Below are 11,060 nucleotides of genomic sequence, written 5' to 3'. Positions count from 1 at the left end.
AAGGACAGAATCATTCTAGCTGTTGTTTTGAGAATGGACTGATCTTGTTTTTCACAGAGCAGCTTGAAGAACTAATAATGTTTTATGGTATTTTTATGGTGTTCTTGATAACAGGTGCTAGATCTCACTCACCTTTGTCCACATTTCTACGTCTCCATCTTCCAGAGAAAATGTGTGAAATTGTTATTGAATACACATATATGTCCCACTAGATTTAGGTTTATTTGACAACAAACATAACTCTTGCTTTTTCTAGTAAAATTCCAAATCTTCCTCCTGTACTACCTAAATTATTAAAGTTAAAATGTTAGTGTTTAGGTTAAAAGAAGTGCATTTCTTGATAGGGTTTCCTCAAGAAGGAGAAAATCTTTCAGGTGAGTTAATGAGATGCTGCACTTTAATTCTACAACTATTTGATCAAACAGATTATTGAATGCCAACAAGATAAACTGCCTTCGGGTAGATGCTTTTCAGGATCTCCACAACTTGAACCTTCTCTCCTTATATGACAACAAGCTTCAGACCATCGCCAAGGGGACCTTTTCACCTCTCCGGGCCATCCAAACTATGTATGTATATGTGATTTGGATCAAAGTTGATGATCATTATTTTCACTCTGAATGTGACAGTTGAGTTCATTGCAAGTCGTGTGTGAAACTGTTCTGTGTGTGTTTCTGAAAGGCATTTGGCCCAGAACCCCTTTATTTGTGACTGCCATCTCAAGTGGCTGGCGGATTATCTCCATACCAACCCGATTGAGACCAGTGGTGCCCGCTGCACTAGCCCCCGGCGTCTGGCCAACAAAAGAATTGGACAGATCAAAAGCAAGAAATTCCGTTGTTCAGGTAATTTCTTACTTCATGTGACATTTCCCCTGTGACCAAAAAACAGTGGTTACATGGGACCTAACAAAAGCAGCTGCCCTTCGGCTGATTACAGAATATTATAGAATTATTTTTTCCTTTCCTTCTGCCCATGAAGGAAAAAAAATAAATAAATAAAGAGAATTGTAGACACAGGTGATAAAGGACTCCTATATGTAATTTTTTTTAACACTGTCTGCAGAAGAAATAGGCTGTTGTCCAAGTTAAAAATATGCACTTCCAGGATTCAAAGTAAACAAGGGCCTTTCAGCTAACTCAGAATGCCTTTAAAGTATGTTAAGTCTCATGTTTGTTGTATTATTCTCTATTGACCAAATTAAAGTAATCAATCATGTTTTCATTTCTTCAGAAAGTGAACTGAGACTTGGTTATGTGATTTTCTCAGGCTCAGAAGTGTGCAGTGGGGGAATCTCCCCATCCTAGTTTCTCACTCTGAGCGCACTCTCATTTTGCATTCTCTTATTTTGAATAGGACTGTAAGAATACATTTTTCCCCCAAAGGCCATCTTTAAGCATTTTGGGAAGATTACATTTATTTATAAAAAACTAAATATAAGTGCACTGTATTACTATTAGATTGAAAGCTTATTTTCTTGAAATTTACTGTTTGATCTAATATTTTCTATTTTCTTATGATAGAATACGTTCTATATGTTTTTGATAGTATGCTACCTACCTATTCCAGGTATATTTCACATTCAGCAGTTAATTCATAATAAAAAGCTAATATCAAAACCAAGTTAGTTATTGCCCATGATTATAGGTTCATATACTATTCACTGTATATTAAGGTATTTCAGCCACTGCCGTGAATATACATTTTTCACTTAATTATCTATAGTAACTTTAGTCCATTCTGAATCTAATATAACTCATATCTCTGCTTGCTGACATTCAGGTGCATCTTCTATTTTTTTTTCTCTTTTTTTATTTAGCTAAAGAACAGTATTTCATTCCAGGTAGGTCTTGCTCGGTGGTAGGACTAACTGCAGACACCCTTTCCTCACCTTATAAAATAGAGCTTCTAAAACTTTGATATGCATGCTTTTGAAAGTACAGTGGATATCCTATAGATAGATTGACTTATGAGTAGATCACTTGTAGCTGTTTCCTGAAAACCTGACCTTTGCATGCAGCTTCTGATGTTAAACATATATTATTAAACACCCATCCTTTTCTCTCTCCTTTTCACTTTGGCACATTATCTAAAATTTCTCACAGTAGCTAAAATGTTTGAACCTATGGCTTTCTACTTAAATCATTTTCTCTCCTTACATTTGTATATCTTATCTTTTAAGCTGTTTTTAAAATATAGCTTATCGAGCTGGTTTTAAAGACAGAGACCTTTCTGTTTTCAAAGAGCTAGTTCTACCTGAAATCAGTTTCAAATGCACAGAACTGTATTTTCAATCATGAGACTTACCTTTTTATAGGTTTTTTTATACTAAGAAAGTGTACTTACTTCTGCTTCACCTTTTATACAAAAACAGCAGCTTTCTGCTGATTTATATACAGTTATTTCTTATTTGTGACTTCACATTCTTACATATCCAGAATTATAGTCTAGCTTCACAAAAAGAATATTTGTGTTCATCATGAATGTATCAGAAGTTCAGGGACACTAAATGCCCTGAATAATTCAGGCAGATGAATAAAATATTTCAAAGAAAAGTAATTGCATGTTTTACCACTAAAATGTTGACACCATCAACACTGATGATTCTAGAGCTAGCTCTTTAAAATATGTTTCTTTACTTATTTTTCCTTGCCTGCCAATTGTGTAAAATGCCTCTTCACTTGTTTGTTTTAAACCTTTATATAAAAATATATGTTAAATATTGATTGGACACATTCACCATCTCTTGAGTATATCCTAAACTATATTTTAAGAGCTATAAATAAAAAAGATATTTCTATAGTGTTAGTGTGCAAAACAATATTTTCTTAAAGAACTCTGGGTTTGGTCTCTATTTTAAGGAGATATTTGTTGATTGCCATCATTTAATTATAATTGGAATAATTACATGAATTTAACGGATTGTTATATTACATATTTTGAGTTTCAATGATTAATAATAGTTTATATATTATACTGTCTGCATAGCAGGTATCATGTTGAAAAGAACAGTTGATAGGCTTTAATTAGCAATTTTTAAAATTCATTCTATTTACCCAGTTATTAAGTGGAAAGTCATCTGATAGCTATTACTTAACTGGAAAAAGCCATATTCTAAATACCAGACCACCTATAGAATAAAACATTAATATGATTTAAGTCCCCAAATTACAGCAGTTAATGTAATTGTTACCAATTATTCAAACTATTACATTTAAATATATCTTATTAAAATGTTAGAAATTACTATTTCCAACTCACCAAAGAATAAAAGTCAAGTTGTTTCCATAAGTTCTGATACAGTTTTTCCCTCTTATTGACAGCAACCAAATTAATTTTAGAAAGTATCTTTTATATCAGATATCACGTCTGAACTTTAAATTTCTGATAATTCAATTTTCATTATTTAAAATAATAATTGTAAAGGCCAAGCCTCAGAAGGATTCTTTGGGCCTCCCTCCCTTTTTTTTATACTCAAAATTTTAATTAAAATTTGAGCCTATCTAAAGAACCACCATAAAATAAGTATTATTGTCATTGCATTGAATATAGATTATTTGAAATGGAAGATAGCCAGTGCATCTATCACTTAGACTTTGTTACCGGTATACACTTATTTCACTTGGATTAAAGTTTAAACCACAATACAACAGATCCTCAATAAATACTATGGCATTAATTGCCAGATATAATGAATCTATTATATTCAGCATTGCAAACTTCATATGAGATTCTGATTCCATTTGCACTAAGTGACATTATTTATAAATTGGAAAGCATGTAAGCCACAACCTAAAGATTAATCCCAATGTACTAATAAAAGTCCTTTAGGATCTCTGTGATTAGTGTTTTATTCAATTTTACATGTGTGCTTGCATATTACCATTCTATAAGGCGTCCTAAATATTACAGTGATAATTCCCAGCATTGCAAAATTCATATGAGATTCTGATTCCATTTGCACTAAGTGACATTATTTATAAATTGGAAAGCATGTAAGCCACAACCTAAAGATTAATCCCAATGTGCTAATAATAGTCCTTTAGGATCTCTGTGATTAGTGTTTTATTCAACTTTACATGTGTGCTTGCATATTACCATTCTATAAGGCGTCCTAAATATTACAGTGATAATTCAAAAGGAAATCTGTCTGGCAGAGAGTTTATCTTTTAAAGGAATCAGCAAGAATTTAGTTTGTATTATGCATCTTTTATGCCATTGATTTTCTTGTGAGACCACTGAGCTTCAAAAAAATTATGATAAAATTTTACAAAGCATGACACTTTGCATCACACCATGCAAATTTCCATAGTAAAGAAAGAAGGAAGAGAGCTCAGTTACACCAATGGATATTAATCTTAATTGGGATTACTCTGTCTTTCTTTCCTTCTTGGTGATATTTACTTTGCAGGAATTCACCATTTGGGCTGTAAGTAAAAGTGTCTGATCTGAAACCTGTCCTCCCTTCTCAATCCTGATGTACCTTCTTCTAGTCTTGGTCTTTTGCGCCTTTTTTCAAGAAGAAACCAACAGATCTTTTGAGCTTCTCTGTTGTCCTTGTAGCTCACCTTCAACTTCTTCCTGGCTGTTGTTCCCGAAAGCTGTTGTTTCCGTTCTGCAGTTCTGAGGGACGGTGGAGGCATCTTTCAGTATAGCCTCTTCTTTGTGTTTCCAGGAAACCTTCGGTAGTAATACTCTTACTATGGTCATAAACATTCTGCGGGAAGAATGCATGTCATGTAAACAGTATTACATTTCCAGAACGTCTGTAGCTTTTCTCCTGCTTCCCTTCCTCTTTCCTCTTGGTCTTACCCTTGGCCTAGTGGTTGGTGTAGTGATAATTTAGCGAGATTTTCTGTTGTGCTTGATCTAACCATGTGGTTGCGAGGTATGAGTAAAACATGGTTCCGTCAAGCACCATGGAACGTCACGCAGCTTTCTACAGCATGACAAGCTGCTGAGGCTTAAATCAGGATTGACTTGTTTCTTTTTATAAAATCAAAATGAAAAAAAAGAGGGCTTTTGAGGCATTTCTGAAGATTATGTGAGAGGGAGAGAATAACAAAAGTCCATAGAAAATTTAAAAACCTGAGTACACCTATTTGCCTTGAAAGCCCTAATTTATAATGACATATAGGAATATGGTTATTACTGGATACATTTTCAAATCTTGACTCAGAGAAAAAATAAACTTCTTAATTCATAGCCATTGTGTGATTAGCTGTGAAATAGGCTAGAATGGCTCAGAACTGGATCAGCAGAAAGTACAGCTGTGAAAAGCTCAACTTTATTAATGTTATCCTGTCATGTGAATCTGGTCGCTCTTTTTTTCCAGAAAATTCCAAGCCTTTATTTTAACCCTGTCCTGACATCCATTGACCAAAATTCCCCAAGTTGTCTCCCTGCTGCATAATCTATAGTTATCTTACTTTTTTCTTCCTACAAATAAATAAATATTTTCACCTTTAGACTCAGTATCTCTCTTTTTTTTTTGTTTTGGTTTGAATCTTCAATAGGTACAGAAGATTATCGATCAAAATTAAGTGGAGACTGCTTTGCAGATTTGGCTTGCCCTGAAAAGTGCCACTGTGAAGGGACGACAGTAGATTGCTCCAATCAAAAACTCAACAAAATCCCGGACCACATTCCCCAGTACACTGCAGAGCTGTAAGTTCATCTCCCAGCAAAATCCAGGTTGGGAGGCAAGGAATGAAAGCATCAAAGCATAGGAATTTTGTCTTGCCATTTTTCCCTCAATAGTTGTATTAATTTTAATTAATATACATTACATTGGCATAACTCTTCTTTTTGTAAGAGTATGTTAGAGGCTGTCTTTATTTAACTTTCTAGCCCAAAAAAAAAAAAAAACAATTCCAGAAATTAATTTATCTCTCAAAATTCAGTTTGTACTTAATAATAATAGTGTTTATATGATCCTTATTTACTGAGTACAATTTATGCCCAAACCCATTTCTAAGCAGTTGATAGATGTTTAACATAATTAATCCTTGCAAAAACCAAATAAAGTAATTTGAGCATCATCATTTTGAATTTTTGCTAATTATAAATCAGATCAGGCAGTTCTTTTGTGTCTACATTACTACTTTTTTGACTTTAATCCTTGCAAAAACCAAATAAAGTAATTTGAGCATCATCATTTTGAGTTTTTGCTAATTATAAATCAGATCAGGCAGTTCTTTTGTGTCTACATTACTACTTTTTTGACTCCCCGGTGGAAGGATTCAGTTATTATCAAGCGTTAAAGTGCAAAGAATAGCTTTTTCTGAACAATGGATAACATAGCAGGAAAAGCTGAAAAGGCAGGGTGTGGTTGGACTTGTATTTACAACCCTAACATAGGACCTTGCACATCCTAGGTGCTAAAATACGTTTGTTGAATCATTTGTAGATTCTATGCCCATGTATGGTTTGCTTTTACTGTCTTTATTTATAAAAGGAACACCTTTAATGTCAGTGTTCTAAAAATTCAAGAAGAGCCTATTGAATTCTTATCATTTTCTGAACATCGTAGCAAAGTTTATGTATAGCACCATCTGGTATTTGTCATTTACTGCTTTGCAAAGTTGGTTGTCTCTTTGCGTGTGTATAATCCTTTTGTCTTCGACTAGAACATAGCCCCTTGACGACAGGGATTGTGTGTTATGGTTTATCTCCCACTGTGCCTATACTCACGCCTGTTAGTCAATGAATTTTAATCAATTTGAATAATTAAAAATAAAGCAATGCCCCAAAGACTTACAGAAACTAACTACCTTGTGGTTATAAAGATGCTTTTTTACTCCCGTTAGTTCATGAAGCTACTTCATAGCTACAGAACTTTTAGAAATGTGTGGAGACCATACAATAAAAGCCCTGAACTCTATTTTTTTTTTTGCATTCATATAGGGATATGTGCTTATTTCTGGTATTTAACACTAGTTAACTTCCAATATAACTCCTTAAATAGGGTTATTTGGCAATCAAGAATGTGGTAAGAACTAGCTTCCAATTTTTGGCTTCAACAAAGGTTTCGTGTGTATGTGTGTGTGTGTTTTAAGAAATTAATAAGTTTTAAAATTTGTATTTATAAAATCAGTACTAGGGAGAAAATATTTGCAAATCATGTATCTCTAAGGGACTTACACCAAGAATATAGAGGGAACTCTTACAATTCAACAGTAAATAGGCACATTGCAGATACCAAAGAAGATATACAAATGGCCAGTAAACACATAAAAACTGCTCAACAACATTAGTCATTAGGGAAATGCAAATCAAAAAAGAAAAAAAAAAACAATGAGATACCAACTCACACCCACTGGAATGGCTATAAGAACAAAAACAATAACAAGTGGGAGAAATTGAAATGCTCATAAATTTCTGATCTGAATGTAAAATGGTTCAGTTCCTTTGGAAAACAGCTTGGCTATTCCTCAAAGAGTTAAACATAAATTTACCATGTGAACCAGCTATTTCACCCCATGTATGTATTCAAAAGAATTGAAAACATAGATTCACACAAAAACTTGTGCACCAACATCCATAGCAGCATTATTTATAATAGTCAAAAAGTGGAAGAAACACAAATGTCCATCAGCTGATAAATGGATAAACAAATGTGGTATGTCCATACAATGGAATATTTTTCAGTCATAAAAAAAATAATGAAGTGCTGAGATATGCTACAATAAGAATGAACCTTTAAAACATTATACAAAGTGAAGGAAGCCAGACACAAAGGTGACATTTGTATGATTCTATTTATGTAAAATGTTCAGGATAGGAAAATCAATAGAGACAGAAAGTAAATTAGTGGTTGCCAAGGACTGATGAGGGTGAGGTGGGGAGCAGTGGGGGAGGAGCAATTTGGAGTGACTGGTAATGAGTATTGAGGTTTCTTTCTGTGGTGGTGAAAATATTCTGGAATTAGATAGCAGAGATGGTTGCACAATTTTGTGAATATACTAAAAAGCACTGAATTGTACAAGGGTATTTCAAAGAGTTCTTGGAATAATAGAATTAAAAGATAGTACAGATCTTTCCATGAACTCTTTGAAGTGCCCTCGTACACTTTAAAATGGTGAACTTTATGGTAGGTGAATTGTATTTCAATTAAGCAGTGAATAAAAAAATTATGGAGCAAGTAGTTAGGAAACATGTCGAAAAATGCTTCTTGGAGGGAAATAGTGAAAAGTTTCAGGAACTTTGTTCTAGAGAGCTGATTTTGATTATTGTTTTTTCTTACTGTGTGCTTTATTTTGGTAATTAAAAATTGAGTGAAATGGAAAAAACACATTAGTACTTTCCAAAAATATTCTGTGATATACATACTATATTTTGTTTTAGGGCTATCATTAAAAAATGTTATGATTTAGTATGAGAAATAAAACTTTATCCCTTCTTAACCATTGGTAATGAACTTTTCTGTTCTTTCTTTTTTGTTCCCAGGCGTCTCAATAATAATGAATTCACAGTGTTGGAAGCCACAGGGATCTTTAAGAAACTTCCTCAGTTACGTAAAATGTAAGTCATTTGTTAGATATCTTTTTACATTTCTTTAGTGTTTTGTGATTTTTTTCATCCCCTTACAGTTTATTTAGATTTCTTCGGAAACTTCAAAAATGTAAAAAACCCAGAGAAATGTCCATGCAGTGACTACCTTTGTCATGAATTTAGGGTAATCTCTGAGAGACACTTCTCTGTGTTTTCAGACAATGCCAACACATTCTCTGTAGCAGAGCCTTAGCGTCTTACTCTAACTCAGACAGCTGGTCTGTTGCATGGCCACAGCAGGAATCCAGCAATCTAAGCACATTAAAACGGGTTCAGTAATGTTTTGTAACTTCCTTTGCTATTCCCCAAACCATGTTGTTATTCTTCTTTGAGCACATTCATGTCAACTATTTGACTTTTTGCTTCATTAAACTTTCATTAGAAGATAGTCAAAATTAATGATTGGTGAACTGGCTCTATCTCATCTGCGTTACTCCATCTCCACAACTCATGTTTTAAAATAAGATCATAAGCTCAGCAGTTTCAGCAACACTCGGTCAGTGCTCCATGCCCCTGAGAAGGAGGAAGGGGGGGACAGGACAGAGGCCAAGAGTGAAAGGCCAGTGGAGCACCCTCCACAGGAGGAAAAGCATTGCTCCGTGACACCTGCATGTTCCCATTCATAACTGGTCACAGTCACACAGACTGTATGTGGCAGAGCAGACTGAACCTACTGCCTGTGCACTCGACCCCCATATTATGCTGCCTCCCAAAAGGTTTATAATTTCTTAATTGTCCACCTTTTTTACTGATACTGAATGCAGGGGTTTTTTTAGCTATAAGATGATTTTCAATGCAACACATATTTAGTATGTGCAATGGTCTGAGAGGAATAAAAAGAAACATAAAGTTCATCCTTGATTTGGGGTCACTCCCGATCATGGAATGAGCAGTGAGAAAGAGAAAGAAGGAGCCAAAGAAAGGTGTTACTTCCACTGGACTTCTTCCTCTCTGGGCAAGCATTGTAGTATTTGGTATATATAACACCGAAAGTTGGTTGTTTCAACATAGTATTACATAGAAGCTTAACTGCAAATAAACCCATATTCAAATATATTTCTGATGCTATCTGAACACTAACACATTTCAGACCACCCTTCTTCTCCCTATCCAATTGCCTTCTTTTAGTTATTAATTCATTCAGCAGTTTATATATAGGGCATTTCTTTGAAAAGTTTTTTTAAAGTTGTATGGAGGACATAAAGTTTTATATAACCAAATAGCTAACCTCAAGAATTTTATACTCATGAGGGCCCTTGCAGATCAGGCTGGTATATTTTACCATAGACTTTCCCTCTTGGAATTATTTTCCCTTTGGCTTGATGGGATAGGGAAATGATGTCTTTTCAGAGCCCTGACGGTACTGGACACTGAAGAGCTTGGAGATTGTGGGAGACTTTGCTCGAGAGAGGAAAATGAGCAAACACGTTGTTTCAGTTCCCTCATTGTTAGAGAGGAATCGTTTCAAATCTTTGTCTCCACAATTTTTGTTTAGAAACTTTAGCAACAATAAGATCACAGATATTGAGGAGGGAGCATTTGAAGGAGCATCTGGTGTAAATGAAATACTTCTCACGAGTAATCGGTTGGAAAACGTTCGGCATAAAATGTTCAAGGGATTGGAAAGCCTCAAAACTTTGTAAGTATTCTTATTTGTCTTGCAGTTCTGCCACCCAAGGATTGTAGTTGATTGTTCATGGTAATCCAGGGAGGAGGAAGCATCTCTACCCTCCCCCACCCCACTCTGGATCTGGCTGCCCTGTCCTGCTTCAAAATGGCCTTTTCCTGAAACATTTATCTTATACTCCCTCTTCGCCCAAGGTCTCTAAGCTTCAGAGTCTACTCCAACCCCTGCAGAACAATAATCTAACAGCTTATCTGGAGAACATCTTTGTCTCCCCCTGAAGGTCTTAGTGAAAAAGAGACACTGCCTGGTGGTACCTCTTTTACTCTCTGTTTCAAAGAAAACACACTGAGAGTGGTGTCCACTTGCTCAGTGGTAGGGAGGTTGGGAAAAAGAAATTCTATGTTTCCAAAAGGCCAAGGATGGGGGGCATGGAATTGAATGGGATTGAATAGTAAGTACAATACTTTTGTATTACTTAAATTTTCTATAGTGCATATATTTTTTGTTATCTTTAAAGTATATGTTATGTTTGACAAAAGCGATGGCCTAAAAATCGGAAGGAAGACAAATAAAACTCTAAGCCTTTGGAAGACATGAAGGAAACTATTTGTAACCAAGAAGTGGCCCTTGGTAATTGCAGTGTAGAGGTGCCGGAGCTGCACTATGTCCCCTAAACCTTCACCCCTGCCCTGTGCTGTCCCTCAGAGCCATGTACGACCAGGGGGCTGACAGCCAAGGGACTCCATTGCCAAACAGATGCAGAGAGAGAGGCACATTTCTCCAGCCAAGGGGATCTGTTAATGTCACACCAAGTTCAAATCTGACAAAAAGTACCCTGAACAGAAGAACAGAAGTGAGTTTCTTGGGCTTTGAAGGGATA

At 35.2% G+C, this 11,060-nt stretch overlaps 1 protein-coding gene across 1 annotated transcript in view; it reads left to right on the top strand.

The window, feature by feature from the left end:
• The window catches only part of SLIT2 (slit homolog 2 (Drosophila)), a 161,771-nt gene that overhangs the window by 68,968 nt on the left and 81,743 nt on the right, over positions 1-11,060 (top strand). The window contains 6 exon segments of the mRNA XM_008575750.1: positions 426-569; positions 682-845; positions 1,820-1,843; positions 5,517-5,667; positions 8,449-8,523; positions 10,049-10,192. Coding sequence (XP_008573972.1) covers positions 426-569; positions 682-845; positions 1,820-1,843; positions 5,517-5,667; positions 8,449-8,523; positions 10,049-10,192 — 702 coding nt within the window.

The sequence above is a fragment of the Galeopterus variegatus genome, unplaced genomic scaffold (genome assembly GCF_000696425.1).
Source record: "Galeopterus variegatus unplaced genomic scaffold, G_variegatus-3.0.2 Scaffold1230, whole genome shotgun sequence".
NCBI classification, from domain to species: Eukaryota; Metazoa; Chordata; class Mammalia; order Dermoptera; family Cynocephalidae; genus Galeopterus; species Galeopterus variegatus.
Note: the sequence above shows the minus strand (reverse complement) of the source record. Positions and strands in the feature narration are given on the sequence as shown.